The sequence below is a fragment of the Anas platyrhynchos genome, chromosome 7 (assembly GCF_047663525.1).
Source record: "Anas platyrhynchos isolate ZD024472 breed Pekin duck chromosome 7, IASCAAS_PekinDuck_T2T, whole genome shotgun sequence".
Taxonomy (NCBI): domain Eukaryota; kingdom Metazoa; phylum Chordata; class Aves; order Anseriformes; family Anatidae; genus Anas; species Anas platyrhynchos.
The window spans coordinates 16,889,213-16,906,828 of record NC_092593.1 but is presented as its reverse complement, the minus strand read 5'-3'; the positions used below and the strand labels follow the sequence as shown (position 1 = coordinate 16,906,828).

The following is a 17,616-nucleotide window of genomic DNA, read 5'->3' as shown; positions in this document are numbered from 1 at the left end:
GGCGCGGCGCGGCGGGGCGCGGGTTGGCGGCGGGGGCGCGTGCTGGCGGCGGGCGCGCCATGGTGCGGCCGTGAGCGGAGCATGGGGCGGCGGCGGCTGCTCCCCGCGCTGCTCTGCGCCCTGCTGCTGGCCGCGCCGAGCCTCCTGCGGGCACGCGGCGCCACCGCCACCGCCGCGCACGGTGAGGACGGGGCACACCGGGACGGGACGGGACGGGACGGGATGCACCGGGACGGGGGGAGCCCGCCCGCCGGGGGTGCCCCTGCGCGGCGGGACCGGCACCGGGACAGCCCCGCGGCTGCGGCCGGTCGGGCCCCGGGGTGCCGCCGGGATGGGGCCCGGGCAGCGGTACCGAGCGGCGGTTCCCCGGTTCCCCCCCCCTCCCCTCCTTACCGGGACCCCGGTGCCCCCCCCGGTCCCCCTGCACGCCCCCCCCCCCGCCCGGGGCTCCGTGGCACCGGGTGCCGTTACCGGCAGCGCGGCAGCCGCTGACTCACCGCCGGTGCCGGGCCCCGGGGCCGCCCCGCGGGGTCCCGCCAGCCCCGGGAGCAACCGGGGACGGCTCCGGAGCGGCCTCGGCCGAGCCCTGCCGTGCCCGGGGCGGCCTCCCGGGGCCGGTGCCTCCCCCGGCGGGACGCGGCGCCGCCGCTTCAGCACCGCGGACAGCGCCCGGCCGGCCCCGCAGCCCCGGCACCGCCACCCCCGGGGACCCCCCCCCGGGAACCCCCCCCAGACACCCCCCTCACAGCCCCCCCCACCCCTCCGGGACCACAGCCCCTCGCCCCCCGCCGCCCCCTCCCCGCTCCTTGCCCCGTCCCCCCGTTTGTGTCCCCCCCCCCCCCCCCGGGGAGCTGGCGCGGTGCAGCCGGCGGGTGCCGGGGTTTGGGGTATTTTTGGGGTCCCCCCTTACACCTGCACCCCCCCTCGCCCCCGTCCCCCCCGCGGCGGGCTCGGCGGGCCCCTCCCTCCCCTCCCCCCGGTTGTTTTCTCGTTCCTTCCTCGCCATCCGGGGCTGAGTCATCGCCTGCTGCCGTCTCGCTGCTGACGGTCTTGGACCGAGATGCGGGGGGGAGGAAGGGGGAAGCCGCCCCCCGCCCCAGCGCTGCCCCCCGAAACCAGCGTGGACCCCCCCCCGCCCCATATGCGTGTGCCTGGGGTCCCCCCGCGCAGGCAGAGCGGGTCCCCGCCTCGTAGTGCCACGTGTGGGTGGGCGACAGACGGGGTCTCGCAGCTCCCAGCCGTCCCTTCCCAACCGTTGTGGGCACCCCAAAGCCTTCCAGGCTTCCCCCAATCCCCAGAGCCAGACCCAGAGCTCCCCTCGTGGCTTTGGGGACGGGGAAGCCATGCGCTGAGGCCCGGTGCCACCAGGCTTTGCCCCCCCCCCAGACACCCCTGTGGCGCTTAGGCGGCGAGCAGGGGTCCCCAGGCAGGTGTCCGTCCCGCTGCTGCTGAGCAAACCCCATTGGGACCCCCCCTCCTGACTGCCCTGCCCCTGTCTGTCTGTCTGTCCGCCCAGGCTGCCTGTTTGACCGGAGGCTCTGCGCCCCCCAGGAGGTGTGTGTGCAGGGTAAGTGCCTGGAGGTGCCGGGGGGGGGCCGTGTCCCTGCCCTTTCCAAGGCGCTGGGGAGGATGCAGGGCGACTCGGGGGGGCACGGCAGGAGAAAGGAGCCCCCTTTCTCCGCCCCGGGGTGTTTGTTTGCCCCCCCGTGCCCCATTGCCCCCGCTGTGTTGCAGATGGGCTGTTTGGGCAGTGCCAGGCGGGCTCGGCGCAGGACAGGCCCTACTTCCAGGTCACCTCCCCGGTGCTGCAGCGCCTGCAGGATGTCCTGCGGCACCTCATGGCACAAGGTGAGGGGGCAGCGCCGCGGGGACGGGGCATCGGGCCACGTTTGCAGTGGCACTGTGGGGTGTGGGAGCGTTTGGGGTCCTGCCGGCCTGACCTTGGGGGGAACGGGGCCGAAGGCAGGGCCGGCTGGATCCCAGGGCAGCCTCGTGGTGCCTCACGGCCCCCTCCGTGCTCAGGGCTGTCGTGGCAGGACGGCGTCACCCAGTACGTGATCTCGCAGGAGATGGAGCGCATCCCCCGCCTCCGCCCGCCGCCCTCGCTGGAGCCCGCGGCCAGGGACAGGTAGGGCAGGGCCAGCCTCCAGCCTCCCCCCCGCTGGTGCTGGGGGCGCCCCATAACTGAATGGACCACCGGTGCCGTTCCCTCCCAGGTTCCTGCCCCTGCGCGGCTCCCCCCGCCGAGCCCTGCTGCCCCCGGAGCCCGGCGTGCCCGCGGGGCTGCCCGCCGCCCTGCTGCAGCGCTACCTGGAGCACCTCCTGCTGCCCCCCCCGCCCCAGCTGGGCTACGAGGAGGCCGTGCTGCACCCCTACTCCTACCACAAGGTGTGCGGCCCCTCTGCTGTCCCCCTGCTGTGCCCCCGGTGCTGGGGACGGGGTGGTGGGAGCGCAGCGGGCTCTGACCCTTGGGCACGGCTCTGGTTGCAGTTTGGCTACCAGGACGGCGCGCACCAGCTCCCCGGCAGCACGGCCAGGCAGAGCCCCGAAACCGCCTCGCTGCTGGGCCGGGTGCCTGCCCAGGCCCTTTTTGGGGCCGGCCCCGTGCCCTCCTATGGCGGGCAGCCGGGGGCAGATGGGGGGCATCTCTTCCAGGACCTGGCCGTGCTCTCCCTGCCCCGGGAGAAGAACGGCCGCACGGACCCCGCCGGCACCCGGCTCCCGCACGGCTTGCGGCTCCCTGGAGACCTCAGGGACGTGGAGGAGCGGGAGCAGCCGGCACCCCTGGCTGCCCAGCCACCCCCTGCGCAGACAGGTACGGCTCCATCCCGTTTGCCTTCACGCCTGGTGCAGCATATCCCACCCCAAACCCCTGCCTCCTGCTTCCCAAGCCCTTGGGTGCTGCAGGGCTCTGACCCGACGCTGTGCCCTCTTGCAGACGCCTCCCTGAAGAGGCTGGCCTCCCTCCTGGCCAGCTACGGGCTGGGGCTGCCCGAGCTGAGCCCCCAGCAGCTGAGCAGCCTCTCCGCCCTGCTCCAGCTGCTCCAGAGCTCTGGTGAGTAGGGCGTGGGGTCTCTGGGCGTGGGGTGCTGCCTCTCCTCTCAGGATCTCCATTTCTCTCCTTCCCAGGTGCTGCCAGCCCCGAAGCGCCCACAGCGAAACGTGTCAGCCTGCAGCAGGGTGCTGCCGTGCCCCAGGTGGGGTGTGCGTGCGTGGGGAGGGGGCGCAGCCCCCCCAGAGCCCTCCTCAGGGGTCCCAGCGCCTCCCTTCCCCCCCTGCAGGTGACAGAAGGGGACATGCAGCACGGAGAGGAGCTGGTGCCCCCTTCCTCCACCCCACCGCCCCTCAAAACCACCAGCAGCTCCCCCGTGGAGGTGCCCAGGGGCCGGGGAGGCTACTCGCCAGCCCCCCCAGCAGAGCCACAGCGGGGGCACGGGGGGGATACGCTCGGCCCTGGGATGCTGGTGGCGGTGGAGAAGAAGAGCTACACGGAGGCGAAGGGCAGCGGTGGGGCGCAGCGTGGCACACGGCCACCAGATGAGTACGGCTACATCGTCACAGACCAGAAGTGAGAGCCACAGCAGGGCTCCCCGAGCCTGTGCGGACCCCAACCCTGGTGTAGGGGCCGTGTACCCCCCCGCAGCCCCCTCCTCACCCTGCCTCTGCTCCCCGCAGGCCACTGGGGCTGGCCGCTGGTGTGCGGCTGCTGGAGCTCCTCGCCAAGCGCGTGCACCTCTCCACCGCCAGCTTCATCAACATCAGGTGAGGGAGCGGGGCGTTGTGTGGCCACCCGGGGAGGAGAGGGGATGGGGATGGGGTCTGCACGCCCCGGTCTCACCCTGTGTCCCCTGGCAGCGTCGTGGGTCCTGCGCTCACCTTCCGTGTCCGGCAGAACGCCCAGAACCTCTCGCTGGCCGACGTGGCCAGCAGGGCGGGTGAGTGGGATCGGGGATGGGGTTCCCCTGCTCCTGACCCCCCTCCCCTTTTTTCTCTTTCCCCTCTATCTGAGCATCTTCCATCCACAGAGCAAATGAAGGCAGAGCTGGAGGCAGAGCTGGGCCTGAAGATCGTGCAGACGGGAGTGGGAGAGGTAGGGGCACGGCGCGGGCGTCCCTCGGGGCCGGGGTGGGCAACGGGGAGCGTGGGGCTCTGGGGGTCCCCGGGGAGCAGGGGGCAGCATCCTCTAAGGTCAGGGGGGCTACAGGCTGTGCCCCCAGGGCTGATCTCATACCCTCATTTCCCTACAGCCTGCACACCCTACTCCAGCAAGGGCTGGGCATCCTAGCCCTGTGCTGTGCCCCGAGCACCCTGGGGACCAGGCAGGGAAAATGCCATCCCCCAGGGAACAGCGGGGGGCAGGCACGGAGCAGCAGCCATCTGCTGGGAGGGGGGCACCCCCTCCCCGTGCTCCTCTGGGGCCTCGGGAGCCATCTCCTGGGACAGGGGAGTGGGGCCAGAGGTGGGGGACAGCCAGCCCCGGGTCCCCATTTCCCACCCTCCTGCCCCATGGGTAGGGTGGGGGGGATTTGGGGACCATGGAGGGGGGCCCTGGGCACCGAGGCAGCATCTCCATCAGCATCGCTATGGCAACGCCACTGGATGTGACAATGATGAGGGAGATGAGGCAGCGGCGCTCGCAGGAGGCTGGAGCAGCTTTTGCTGCGGGGACCCCCCCCGTTCCGGGCGAGCTCGGGCCCCATCTCAGTCCCCTGCCCCGCTGTGGGCTTGGGGAGGGGGCAGGATGAGAGGTGGGGGCCTCCCTTGGGGCTGCAGGCACCGTGCTCGCCACAGCCTTGGGGAGGGGGTGGCAAAAAGCTGGGCCCCCCCGGGGCCTCCCCTGGTGTGGGGGCATCCCCGGCAGCGTGCGGGATGCCATGGGGATGGTGAGGATGAGGGTGGTGGTGGCGGTGACGCCGCATCCCCCTGCTAACCCGGCGGTACGTGGCCAATGGCAGCCTGAGGCAGTGAGGTAATGCCGGGCTGCAGCGCCGCATTGGGTGTCCGGGGTTTGTTTTTTGGGGGGGGACACGGCAGGAGGGGGGCTTGGCCTTGGGGGGCTCACCCAGCCAGGGCTCGGCACCCTGCTGGCACAGCATGTGGGATGAGGAGGGGCAGCCTCATGGGGTGGGTGGGCAGGAGCTGGGGGAGAAGGGCCAGGAATGGGGCAGCCTGGGCTGGGGGTGCCCGGGGAGCAGCCCCCAGGGGCTGGGAGCAGTAGGAAGCAGGCTGCACCCCCCGGGACACGAGTGTGAGGTGGGCGCACAGTGCCACACGCATCCCCATGGGGCCACCGGCTCTGCCCTAGCCGTGTGCTGGGAGCAGCAGCGCAGCCCCAGCCACCTTCGCTCCGTTTTTAGCCCCCAAAATGTTGCAGGACGGGGTCTGCCCCCGTGCTGATGCCCCCTCCGCTAACCCCTGCTCGGCTCTGCCCCCAGCGAAACGAGGCGGCCGCCTACCCGCACCCCTCCCGCTTCGGGGACGGCTTCCACTCGGTGCTGCTCACCTTCATCGCCCTGGCCTGCGTGGCCGGCGTCTCCATCGCGGCCGCCGCCGCCTTCTGCCTGCGGCAGCACGCCAGGCAGCGCGAGAAGGAGCGCCTGGCCGCCCTGGGGCCCGAGGGGGCCGCCGACAGCACCCTCGAGTACCAGGTAGGGGAGCTGGGCGCATCGGGAGGCGGCCGAACCGCAGCGGGGGCACCCCGGGTTGGGGTGTGGGGGTGCCCCGCAGCTGAGGGCCGTGGTCCTGGCCGGTGTCCCCAGGAGCTGTGCCGCCAGCACATGGCCACCAAGTCGCTGTTTGGCCGTGCCGAGGCCCCCGCGGCGGCGGCGGAGACGTCGCGGGTGAGCAGCGTCTCGTCGCAGTTCAGCGACGCCCCGCAGCACAGCCCCAGCTCGCACAGCAGCACGCCCTCCTGGTGCGAGGAGCCCGTGCAGTCCAACATGGACATCTCCACCGGGCACATGATCCTGGTGAGACCCCCGACACCCCTCCAGCGGGGACGTGACCCCTCGGGGACCCCCCTGGCACCGCGCTGACCCTCGCCCCCCCCCCTCCCTGTGCCAGGCGTACATGGAGGACCACCTGCGCAACCGGGACCGGCTGGCCAAGGAGTGGCAGGCTCTGTGCGCGTACCAGGCTGAGCCCAGCGTCTGCTCCATCGCCCAGAGCGAAGCCAACCTGAAGAAGAACCGCAACCCGGACTACGTGCCCTGTGAGCAGCCCGGGGATGTGCTGCCGGGGGGGGCAGTGGGATGCTGGGGGGCCGAGGCAGGCTGTGCTGCGCCCCGCGGAGCTGGCGGGTGCTGCCCCGCGTGCTGACGGCCTCCCCGGCTCCTTCTCCGCAGATGACCACGTGCGGATCAAGCTGAAAGCCGAGAGCAACCCCTCCCGCAGTGACTTCATCAACGCCAGCCCCATCGTGAGTGAGATGGGGGGTCCCGGGGGGGCTATCCCACAACACAGCCATCCCGGCACCTGGGATGCAGAGCGTGACCCCGCTGTCCCCTGCAGATCGAGCACGACCCGCGGATGCCGGCGTACATCGCCACGCAGGGCCCCCTGTCCCACACCATCGCCGACTTCTGGCAGGTGAGCGTCCCCCAGCAGCCTGGGGGCTGCCCAAAACACGGCCGGGGCTCCTCCATCCTGCTCCCGGTGCTGCTCGCCGTGGTCCAGCTGTGTCCCAGGACCTTGGCCACGGTGCCTGGGCTGTCCCCGCGCGGTGACGGGCACGGTGCCGTGCACACAGATGGTGTGGGAGCACGGCTGCACCGTCATCGTCATGCTGAGCCCCCTGGCCGAGGACAGCGTGAAGCAGTGTGACCGCTACTGGCCGGACGAAGGCTCCTCCCTGTACCACATCTACGAGGCAAGCGGGGGCCAGGGGCTCCCGGGGGCACCGCTTTTTACCCACGCTTTTTACCCAGCGCGGGGCCGTGCGGTGCGAGGAACCCCCTCCACATCCCCTGTCCCCCCTCCCCGTGTCCCCCCCACCCCGGGCAGGTGAACCTGGTGTCGGAGCACATCTGGTGCGAGGACTTCTTGGTGCGCAGCTTCTACCTGAAGAACGTGCAGTCACAGGAGACCCGCACCCTCACCCAGTTCCACTTCCTCAGCTGGCCGGCCGACGGCATCCCCGCCACCACCCGGCCCCTGCTCGACTTCCGCAGGTGAGCTGAGAGCCCCCGGGGTGCGGGGGGGACACACGGCACCGCTCAGGGTGCCCGGGGGGGGGTGTCCTGTCTGTCTGTCTGTGTGTCCGTGTGTCTGTGTGTCCGTCCCTCTCTCGCAGCTGCCGGCGTCATTTTTGTGATTTGCAGCTAGTAATCTGGCTCCAGTTGCATAGTCACAAAAGTGATCGTTGGCAGCCGTGCCTGCCGCAGGGAGCGTGCCGGGAGCGCAGCGGGGACGGAGCCGCCCCCCCACCCCATTGCCACCACCGCCGGCTCCATCCCATACTGGGGGGGATGGAGGGCACCGAGGGCAGGACCCCCCACCCCGTGCCGTGCCGCTGCCCCCCGGCAGGGCAGGGCAGGGCGCTGACGTGCTGCCGCCTCTTGTCCTTGCAGGAAGGTGAACAAGTGCTACCGGGGCCGCTCCTGCCCCATCATCGTGCACTGCAGGTACCCCAGGGATGGGGACGGGGATGGGGGGGTTGAGGTGGGGGTGGGCACCCCCCCGGAGCTGCCCACCCCGTAACGAGCACCTGCCTCTTGCAGTGACGGCGCGGGCAGGACCGGGACCTACATCCTGGTGGACATGGTCCTGAACCGCATGGCCAAAGGTAGGGCGGTGCCACGGGGGGGCTGGGGGTGCTGGGGGGCTCAGCCCTGACCCCCCCCCCCCTCCTCCTGCCTCTCCCCCAGGCGTGAAGGAGATCGACATCGCCGCCACGCTGGAGCACATCCGCGACCAGCGGCCCGGCATGGTGCAAACCAAGGTACCCCAAAACCCTCCCTGGTTTCCCTGAGAGGGGGGGGCCACCCTCAGGCTCACCCCCCTCCCCTGCTCACCCCCTCCCCTGCTCCCCCAGGACCAGTTTGAGTTCGCGCTGACGGCGGTGGCCGAGGAGGTGAACGCCATCCTGAAGGCACTGCCGCAGTGACGGCCACCAGACCCCCCCTTCCCTCTCGTCTCCTCTGCCCCCCCCACCCCGTGCCCCCTGCCCACGGCTTCCAGCGCTCTCCCTGCCCTGTAGGATGCTGTCTGTGCTGCTCGCTGTCCCCCCACCCCGCTGCCTGCCCCACAGCCCCCAGCCCCACAGCACAGGGGACATGGGGACGATGCTGGGATGGTGCCATGGGGACCTATGTGTGTCCCCCCTACAGCCAAAGGGGGGGTGTCCCGGTCCTGCCCCCCCCACCCCGCTCCCCTCCGTGTGGTTCCCCCCTCGTCACTCGAGCAGAAAGAGAAATTTCTAGAGAAATATAATTTTGTATCTGGCTGTGAATAAAGTTCTCGTGTCGCGTTGGTGCAGCTGCAGCCCGGCCTGGCCTCCCTCTGTGTGGGCACTGGGGGGGGGTACGGGCCCCAAAGCACCCCCAGCAGCACAGCCGGTACCACAGAGCCCAGAGCTGCCCCCAGCAGGGCCGGGGGGGTACCATGCACCCCTTTTTTGGGGCTGCCCCCATGCCAGAGACACCCCACAGGCGGCTCCTGCAAACAGCTTTATTGACTGCTGCGGGCAGATGGGGGCTGGGGGGGCCACGGGGGCACAGCCCAGTGCTGCTGCCTTGCTGCCCATCACTGCCTGCCCCCCCCCAGCCTCCCATAACCCCCCCATAACCCCTTTGGGTGCACCCCACCAGCAGCCAGCTGGGGCTAAGCTACAGCCCCCCCTGCTCCAGCCCCCCCCGGCAGCCCCCTCGCTGCCTCCCCAGGGCACCCTCGAGGTCCCCCCCAAAAAAAATGCCGCAGGTATTGCTTGGCCATAGCCCCCCCAAACCCTGCGGGGGCAGGGGGTGCCGGGGAAGGGGGTGGCAGGGGGTGGCCGTGCAGGGGCAAAGCGGAGTCCTGGCTCGGGGAGCCTCCTGGCTGGGTGTGCGCGGGTCCCCCGGGCGCAGCAGCCTCAGAACACACCTGGGGAGACAAGCGGAGGGGGGGGGACACAACACGACCCGTGAAACCCAGTGCTGGGGGCGTGGGGGACACGGGGACGGAGGGAGGAAGGTCTGAGGATGAGGAGGATGAGGAGAGCCAAGGCACAGAACAGCCGAGCTGGCACCCACCTCCCCGTGGGTGCACGGCCGGGGGGGGTGCAGCTTTGGGGTGCCCCCCCCCACAAAAGGCCAAGGCAGGGGGGTGGCAGTGCCCCGTGGGGGTGGGAGGAGGGGGGTGCGTGGTGGGGAGGCAGCGGGGGGCAGGCAGGGGCAGCAGCAGGAGGAGGTGCAGGGGGGGGAGCGGTGGCATCCAGCCGGACACAAGGCACCAAGCAGAGTCCACGCACGCACACACCCTTCCCTGGGAGACCCCCGAAGCCCCCTCCCCAGCCCCCCCCCCCCAAGGCCAGGCCGGGGGGGCGGCAGCAGGGGGGCACTGTCCCAGCCCCTGCCCGGCTGCAGGCAGCAGGAGGCACTCACCTCACCCGTCCTACTGCGACCCCGCCGAGGACCCAGCAGCCAGGCCAACCCTGGCGGCCCCCCCAGCCCCCTCCCCGCCCCAAAAAAAGAGTGAGGAGGCAGGGCGCAGCCCCCCAGCCCTTGCTGGGGGAGGCAAGAGCTGAGCCACGGGTAACCCCACTGTAACGGGGCCGCGCTGGACCCCGGCACCCCTTTCCCCTCCGTGCCCTACAGAGGGCCCTGCTCCTGAACGGGGGGGCGCAGCCCCCAGCCCCACGCTCACAGGAGGCGGCAGTGCCACTGCTTCGCTTTGGGGACGGGCTCGTGCCCCACTGCCGAGGGGCTGCCAGCCCCGGGGGGCTCCCGCGCGGGTCCCCCCCGGTTCCTGCGGGCCGTGCCGGCGGCAGGGGGGCCGGGGCTGCCCCCCGGGGCCGGGGGGGCGCTGGGGCCGTGCCCACCTGCTGGGTGGTGCCCCGCGGCCTCCATCTCGGACAGGCTGTAGGCCATGGCCAGCTGCAAGTCCTCGTCCTCGTCCTCGCTGTCCGTGTAGAGGCAGACGGGCGAGGAGCTGTGGGGCCGCTGCGGGGCGGGCGGCGGGGGCGAGGGGGGGCGCGGGCTGGGGAAGGCTCGCTGCTCCCGCCGGCTCAGCTCCAGCCCCAGCGCCATGTCGTCCGGGACACCTGCGGGGCGGGAGGGAAGGGGGGTTACTGGCAGCGGGTCCCAACCTCCCCAAATCCCGGTGTCCCCCCCCTGCTGGATGTGCCCCAGCGTGGAGCTGCATCGCGTCCACGCCTGCCCCAAAAATCCCAAACCTGCCCGAATCCAAGCCCTGAGGCAGCACCCCGCAGCCCCCCCCCAAAAGGAGGAGGGGGTCCCCAAAAAGGAGAGGGTGCAGGCGGCACGGCCAGCCCCGAGGCGGCCTCTCACCGTCAATGTGGATCGACTTCAGCTCCCCGTCCTCCTCCACTTCCACGCGCTCCCGCCCGTTCTCGATGATCCTGCAGCCAGACGGACGGACAGACAGATGGACAGATGGACAGACAGACAGTCAGCCGGCAGCCCCGGCACCCCGGCAGCCAGCCGCAGGGTGCGAGCAGCACCCAGCACCTCACCGCTTGGTGGTGATGCGCCGGCCGTTGACGAAGGTGGTGGAGGTGGAGACGGAGCGGAAACCCAGCCCCGCGTCGGCGCCGGAGCTGAAGGACGAGGCGAAGAAATCTGCCAAAAGGAGCCACGGCGTCAGCGCCCGGGGGGGCTCGGGGCACACGGGGACAAACCGGGCGCTGCCCAGGCGTGAGCAGCACCAGGAGCCGGTGATTCCCCTACCTGAGGAGCCAGGGAACGCGGAGAAGAAGTGGCCCCCTCCGTGGTGCCGGTGGCCGGCTCCTCGCAGCTCGGAGAAGGGCAGCATCTCATCTGCAAGGCAGGGAGCCCCCCGTCAGCAGCAGCCCCCTGACCCCACAGCATCCAACCGTCCCCGAGCTCCACAGCCGCCCCAGGACCCCAGCCCCGGCCCCTGTTCCCCTCCCACCCCACACGCACCAAAGAAGTCAGCGAAGGGGTCTCGCCCGCCGAAAAACTCCCGGAAAACGTCGTGGGCACTGCGGAAGGTGAAGGTGAACTCGGGGGCCCCGGCGTCGGCCCTGGAGCCCCCCGGTCCTGCTGCAGGGAAGAGGCACAGGGTTAAGTGGGGACCCCCAGGAGGGTGGGAGCTCCAGGGGGTGCAGTAGCCCCCTGTAGCCCTCATTGCCCCCACTCACCTGCCCCCATGAGGCCCTCTTTGCCATAGCGGTCGTAGATATCGCGCTTCTGCTCTGGAAGGAGAAGAGAGGGAGGCTGGGGGGGAGCCGGGAGCCAGGCATGGCCCCAAAAGCAGCAGCACGGGCACAGAGCGGTGATGCTCCCACAGCCAAAGGGGGTGCAGAGCAGTGGGGAGCGAGGGAATGGGGGTGGCACCAGCCCCCGCTGCTCCCCCTGAGCCACCAGCACCACTCAAGGCTGCGCCAGCCCCAGCGGGGAGACCTCCCCCTGGGCACCATCGCTCACGAGAGCCTTTTTTTGAGCAGGCAGCCCAGCCCCGCAGGCTGCAGGAGAGCCCTGCTGCCTCCTGGGGACGGGGGCATTCACACAGCCCGGGGGTGCCCACCAGGTGAGCCCAGCAGGGCACACGGGGTGTCGGGGTAAGCAGCCCCAAGGGCAGGGGGGGACATGCGGCACAGCATCGTGGCCTCTTACTGTCCGACAGCACTTCGTAGGCCTCGGCGATTTCTTTGAACTTCTGCTCGGCGTATTCCTTGTTGTCTGGGTTTTTATCCGGGTGCCATTTCAGCGCTGCCTTCCTGTACCTGCACAGGGGACAGTCAGCAGTGGGCACGCCACAGCCTCTGGGCCAGCCCAGCCCCTCTGAGCATCCCCGAGGTTTACACCAGCCCCTGGTGCCCTTCTGACTCACAGCCTCTCCCTTCAGCCCTTTGCCCCAGCTCTGTCCCAGGCCCCGTGCACACAGGGATGGCCTCGCTGCTCCTGCCTTCCCTGCAATGTCACCCGCACTGCCACAAACCCTCCCGCAGCTGTTTCCTATCCCCACCCCCTCATTTGGCCCCGGGCATCCCGCTCCCCCCCCCCCCCACTGGCAGGGCAGGACAAGCGGGTCGATGGCGCACGCCAGCTCGGGCATCGGTCCCCACGCTGTCCCTTCCTGGGGGCTAATGGGTCCCCGGAGCCGTGCTGGGCTCTGCTCCCTGCAGGGCGCCTGGGCACGCAGCCATGGCAGTGCCGGGGGCACGGCTGGGCTCTGCAAGCTCTCCCAGCACCCAGCCACACGGCTTCACATCGACTTTTCTCCCTCTCCCCCTTTCAGCTGGCTCGGGGCTCTGGGACAAGGAGACCCTCATGAACACCAGCAGGACCCCGCGCCCACCCTGAGCCCCGTGCCGAGAGCGGGCACAGCGGCACCAGCCCCCAACAAGGACAGCCTTTGTGCTGCACGGCCGGGCAGCGCCAACCCGCGCCGGGACACGGATGGAGACTGAGGCCAGGGGCCGTGCCGGGGTTCGGCACACGCCTGGCACAGGCTTACGCCTTCTTGATGTCGTCGGCGGTGGCGGTGCGGCTCACGCCCAGCGCCTCGTAGTAGTCCACCATGGTGCGCGGCCGTCCCGCGGGGACGCTGGGGAGGAACGGCAGCGTCAGGCAGCACACAGCACTGAGAGCACTGCCCGCCCCAGGTCCCATACGGACCCTCCCCACCGCCCCTGTCACCCCCTAACCCAGCAGCATCCCTATTAGCTCCGGTGGCACGCCGCTCCCAGCAGCTGCGTCACCTCTGTCCCCAGCTGTGCCCTCCCCAAACCCTCCTGCCCCCCACCGGGTGCCCCCCCCAGCCCCGCAGCTCACCCAGGCAAGGGATGCCGGTGCACTGCACCCCGACTGGGGGTGGTATGGAGGCTGCCCTCTTCCCCCCCCCCGCTATAAGGCGCTTAGTGCCTATTAGGCCTTAGCGGATCAGGGGCTCAGCAGGGCGGCAAGATCGGCACGGCAGTAGCCGGTGCCCCCCCGCCCCGGCACAGCCACAACCGGGGCCGGCGGCTCCGTCTCGCCCTGCCCGGCGCTGGCCCCGGCACCGGGCTGTAAACACGGCGCCCTGCCCGCTAGCCGCGGGGGGAGCGGCCCGGCCCGGTGCGACGGGCGCTGCGCAGCTGCTGGAAGTTTCCGTCTCTCCCCCCGCCACCGGCGGGCAGCCCTGGGCTGCGGCCAGCGGATCTAGGCCACCGGCAGGGGAAGGACCGCCGCACCGGCTGCACGGGAAGGGCCCGGACCCGTGCGTCCCCGCTCCCCACCGTGCGCCCCGGTGCCCGCCGTGCGCCCCGCTCCCCGTGCGCCCTGGTGCCCGTGCGCCCCGCTCCCCGTGCGCCCCTGTTCCAAGTGCGTCCCCGCTTCCCGTGCGCCCCGGTGCCCCCGTGCGCCCCCGGCCCCCCGTTTCCCTGCCGCACCCCGATCCCCCCGTCCCCGTGCCCACCTCGCTGCCGCAGCCGAGCCCTCCCCGCCCGTACCGGGCCGCCCGCGCCCCGCGTCCCGCGTCCCCCGGCCCGGGCCGCAGCGGGGGCTGGAGGCGGGTCCTGCTGCTTGACGAGCAGCGGCCGCAGCCAACCCAAGCGCCGCCGCCCTGTGGCGTCATGGGGCCGCCTTTCACGTCGGTGAGGTCATGGGGAAGAATTGGTGCGGGAGAGGGTTCGGGGTGTTACGTCGTACCGTCCCCGTCCCCATGTCCCCACGTCCCCATGTCCCCGCGCCCCCGGGGCGGCACCGGGCACGGCTCCGGCTCCGGCCCCGTCTCTCCCCGCTGTACGGGAGGACCGGAGGATGGAGGATGGAGGACGGGGCTCCTCGGTGCTGCTGTCCCAGCCTTGTCCCGCAGCAGGGTCGCGGCCGCCCCGCCGGGGCGCACACCCCCCGTGGTACCCCCGCGGCCCGTAGTGCCGAGCCACCGCCCGGCGCAGCCCCTGCTGGCACCGGCAGGAGGTGACAGCGTTGGGGACAGCTGCGGTGACTCAGCGCCGGCACCGGGCCGGCCTGGGCACCAGGGGGAGCCGCAGGATGGGAGCCCGGGGTGCCGGGACCCGGCCGCCGCCGTGCGCCCCGCTGCGGCCGCAGCACCCTGCCTGCCCTCGCGAAAAGGAGAGGGGAGGGAGGGCTGGGGGGCAGTGGGGCCTGACCCCAACGGAACTTTTTTGTGTAGTCCCGGGCGCCCCTTATCTCAGGAAGTCAGCTGAATTGCATCAGAGAGTTTGCTATAATAATTGTGCAAGCCACACGGTAAGAGACTTTTTTTTTTTCAGCGCTGCACAACGTTTCAGCTTTTGATTGCCTCAGAACACAACCCTTTCCACAGCCTCCTCAAAACTGGCAGTTATGTGCTACATCACAGTGTTATTGCAGGCTGCAAAGCAGCATTCGTAGTCGGGGGTTTGAACTGCACAGGGAGCTGCATGCCCAGGGTCCCACATCGCATCCAGCCATCTCCCTTCCCTTCTGCCAGCTCCACATGCAATGCACTGGGAAGCACAGCCACAGCAGTTTAGTGGGCTCCAGGAGAGGAGAAAAGCCATCTCAGGAGGCAGTGCCACCCATCCTGATGGCAGCACCCTAAGCCAGCTGTGTCCATGCTTCCCAGCGCCCTGATCTCCCCAGCAGCCTGCCCAAACCTAGGAGGGAAAAGTCATCCTGGTGCTTTCAGCAGGAGCAAGTGCAGAAGGATGGAGAAGCAAGAAACAGCCGCGGCAGGGCAACTTTTGTTCAAGCAGGGCCCTGCTTTGGGCTGGCTTCAGCACCCCGACAGACCCAGGCTGTGTACGCGAGGCACCACCCCGCGGGGCTGCTCGTGCGCGCTGACGCCAGGGCTGCTGCCCAAGCCAAGCCCAGGCAAAACTGAGGTGTTTGCAGATTTTAAATCAGCAGAGTCTGCGGCAGGCGGAGGTGGCAGGAGCGCGTGATTAAGTAGGTTATCTGCCATGAGCGCACACATGTGCCCAGGCAGCACCGCAGCTGATTTCATGCACACACCAACATGCTCGTGCCCACATGCTCCCAAGCCCCTTCAAATCCTTAAATCCCTAAAGGGCCAGGAGAGGTGAGGGGGATTTTCAGCATTCTGCTGTTTTCCGTAGCCATTGGTGCCTAAACAGCAGTGCAATGCTGTGGGTGCGATGGAGAAGGCTGTAGTTCTGATAGCACCCATCACAAAACGGCAAGTGAAGCATCACCTGCCAAAATTAATGTTTCCAATTCATCAGCACCACACTGGGATTATTAATGGACCTGACTGAGGATCTTGGAGAGCTGTTAGTAAATCAGAAAGTAAATCTGACATCACTGCAAGAGTTAGGAAAATAAGCCAGTCAAACCAGAAAACTCTAGATTACTGATAAAGCCAGAGGGGAAAAAATAGCAGAAGAATTAGTTTGGATTGTGTCAGCAAAGAATTAAAGACTGAAGAAATGTGTTTAATACTGAGCAGTCTTGTCCCGGGGAGGGCAGGTATTGCGATGCAGATGTGTTGTCTTTTTCCAGCACGATTACACGTCTGGCTGATGCAGATCTGCACTGCTGGCACAACACCCTTACTTGGGAGCTGGCAGGAGGTGATGGTGACAGAGTTCAAATAAATCCCAACGTTGCTGCAAAGAGGACTAGAATAATCTGTTTTCCTGTCCCACAGAAGAAGCAAAGGACAACGTTGCAGCGGGAGAGGCTCCTCAAGGAGATGCTTTCGGACGGTGCAGGTAGCAGAGGAGCACAGCAGCTTGCTGGAGGCATCATCCTCGCCTTCCAGAGCAGGTTTCTGTGTTTTACCAGAGGATTTACTGGACATGCCAAGCCAGCCTGTTTATTATCCTGCACTGCTAAGGAGGCACCAGGTGCATCAATAGCAAATCTGTGCTTGTCAGGCAGAAGATGTACTGCTGGGGCCTTTGTAGTGGGCAGTCCCCAGGGTTCACAGCCCACAGTGAAAGGAAGTGGCTGCTAAGAAAATCACGGGATAGCACAGCTTGGTGAGGTGGTGGCAGCATATCCCGAGCTGGGAGGAACCACAAGGATCACGGGGTCCAGCCCCTGGCTCCACACAGACCCAGTCGGACACCCCGGGCTGGAGCCGTGCTGGAGAGGGGAGCGCCCCGGGAGCCATTGCCTGCCCCGGTTATTAAATGCATCTTTTATCTCCTTAACTGTTTCCCTCTGAAATCCTCTGGTGTCTGGCCAGCCGCCAGCACCATCCTTCCGCTTTTAACGACTCTGCAGCAATCCCCGGGACTCCAGGCTGCTTTCGCAGCGTGCCCGCTGGCTGACAAGCTGCTTGCATTGCACACAGCGTGGAAAACCCCTTACACACGGCTGTCCAAACCCCTTTCAGTGAGCCCCTCCAGGGGTTCTAGCATCACCTGGCCATGCAGGATTCATTGCCCTCCTATTCCCAGTGGTGAGAGGGCAGGGGAAAGCAGCGCTGACTCCTCCTTGCCGCCCGTACCCATGAGCGCAGGGCACCTGGGCGGGCTCAGCCCCTCCATCACCTGCCTGGGGGCAGCCGGTTCACGCCAGGCATGCTCAGAGCCCCAACATGAAGTCACTGCAATTAGCCAGCCTGGGTTTTGTTTCACTCCCGTGGGTGTGTAGCCGCTTTTCCCAGGAGGTGAGGCAAGGCGGTGACACGCAGCCAGCCTCTGAGCGAGGGAGGCTGCTCACGCAGGGCTGGGGCACCCCGGGGACGGCCAGTCCCGACTCGTCCGCCCGGCCCTCGTAGCCTTGCAGGCTGGGGACAAGCACGGGTGAGAGGCTGCGGCCCTGGGAGCGCCTCCCTGCCCTGGCTGCCGCCCGGTGAGTCAGGGCTTAGGACTGCGGCGAGATCTGGAATTAGCTTTATTGTTCCTGTAACGCGGCGCGCGCTGCGGGCCATGCAGCAGGCATTTCACAACTGGCTTCATTTGATCTGAACCAGCAATTACGCTGCTCCAGCTCAGCCCCAGCAGAGATAGCTCCTGCCGGATCAGTTCGGTGCTCTGCAGCCCATCCGCTCCTCTGCAGCAGAAGCCACCCCTGGTTATTGAGGACACCCACAAAGGAAGGCTCCTTGGCCCCGGGGGTGACAGTGCTTTGATACCCTTACAGCCAGCAGGTCTTAGACATCTGTCTTCTCACCTGAGCAGATCCCTTCCTATCTGCATCTGCCTTAAAGATACTTTAAGGCCTTTGCTGAGTCTCAGCTTGGTCCACTTGGACCAGCTAACAGGGTTCTGGAAGAGGTTTGGTGCTGGGGCCGGCCAGCCCTGCTGGCAGCAGTTCCTCTACTGCAGCAGCACTTCTCCTCTGGTGAGAAGGGTGTTTTCACACCAAGAGACAACCTTTCACAATAACTCGCAACAAAGGGCTGTTTGGCATAAATCAGGAACTAAGAAATACGTCCACTCTCTAAATGTAGTGCCATAAACAACGGGGGGCTGTTGCAAGGACTGGAGGCACTTGTGAGTGGCAAGTCCCTGGCAGTGTCTGCCCTTGTTGGAGGCAT

General features: G+C 68.6%; 2 protein-coding genes across 4 annotated transcripts; one reads left to right on the top strand and one right to left on the bottom strand.

Moving 5' to 3' along the window:
* Positions 1-24: 24 nt before the first annotated feature.
* PTPRN (protein tyrosine phosphatase receptor type N) lies at positions 25-8,481 on the top strand. Its single transcript, XM_072040819.1, has 23 exons — positions 25-181; positions 1,517-1,567; positions 1,735-1,848; positions 2,023-2,128; positions 2,217-2,388; positions 2,491-2,815; positions 2,939-3,055; positions 3,130-3,197; positions 3,282-3,568; positions 3,676-3,762; positions 3,856-3,935; positions 4,026-4,090; positions 5,436-5,648; positions 5,760-5,969; positions 6,064-6,211; positions 6,345-6,418; positions 6,511-6,588; positions 6,749-6,868; positions 7,003-7,169; positions 7,569-7,622; positions 7,719-7,783; positions 7,866-7,939; positions 8,033-8,481. Exons 1-23 carry the CDS (start codon positions 82-84, stop codon positions 8,102-8,104), a joined length of 2,847 nt encoding a protein of 948 aa, XP_071896920.1. The 5' UTR covers positions 25-81; the 3' UTR covers positions 8,105-8,481.
* On the bottom strand, positions 8,410-13,756 carry DNAJB2 (DnaJ heat shock protein family (Hsp40) member B2). 3 transcript variants are annotated; one of them, XM_038181898.2, is made up of 10 exons: positions 13,610-13,744; positions 12,637-12,726; positions 11,793-11,902; positions 11,318-11,371; positions 11,100-11,219; positions 10,884-10,973; positions 10,670-10,775; positions 10,485-10,555; positions 10,016-10,237; positions 8,410-9,078 (listed from the first exon to the last, which is right to left on the bottom strand). In XM_038181898.2, exons 1-10 carry the CDS (start codon positions 13,732-13,734, stop codon positions 9,068-9,070), a joined length of 999 nt encoding a protein of 332 aa, XP_038037826.2. In that variant the 5' UTR covers positions 13,735-13,744; the 3' UTR covers positions 8,410-9,067. The 3 variants fall into 3 exon arrangements, with proteins under 3 accessions (XP_038037826.2, XP_071896926.1, XP_071896927.1); XM_072040825.1 differs by lacking the exon at positions 8,410-9,078 and having other exon boundaries at positions 9,090-10,237; positions 11,100-11,216; positions 13,610-13,756; XM_072040826.1 differs by lacking the exon at positions 8,410-9,078 and having other exon boundaries at positions 9,091-10,237; positions 11,100-11,216; positions 13,576-13,735.
* Positions 13,757-17,616: the final 3,860 nt, after the last annotated feature.

Excerpts from the sequence above, each read along its gene's own strand:
- PTPRN (XM_072040819.1), top strand. The coding sequence starts at position 82 with ATGGGGCGGCGGCGGCTGCTCCCCGCGCTGCTCTGCGCCCTGCTGCTG. Across the intron at positions 3,056-3,129 it reads CCAGCTGCTCCAGAGCTCTG|GTGCTGCCAGCCCCGAAGCG; the intron begins GTGAGTAGGGCG and ends TCTCCTTCCCAG. Across the intron at positions 5,970-6,063 it reads CCACCGGGCACATGATCCTG|GCGTACATGGAGGACCACCT; the intron begins GTGAGACCCCCG and ends TCCCTGTGCCAG.
- DNAJB2 (XM_072040825.1), bottom strand. The coding sequence starts at position 13,734 with ATGACGCCACAGGGCGGCGGCGCTTGGGTTGGCTGCGGCCGCTGCTCG. Across the intron at positions 11,372-11,792 it reads CTACGAAGTGCTGTCGGACA|AGCAGAAGCGCGATATCTAC; the intron begins GTAAGAGGCCAC and ends TTCTCCTTCCAG. Across the intron at positions 10,776-10,883 it reads CGCGTTCCCTGGCTCCTCAG|ATTTCTTCGCCTCGTCCTTC; the intron begins GTAGGGGAATCA and ends TCCTTTTGGCAG.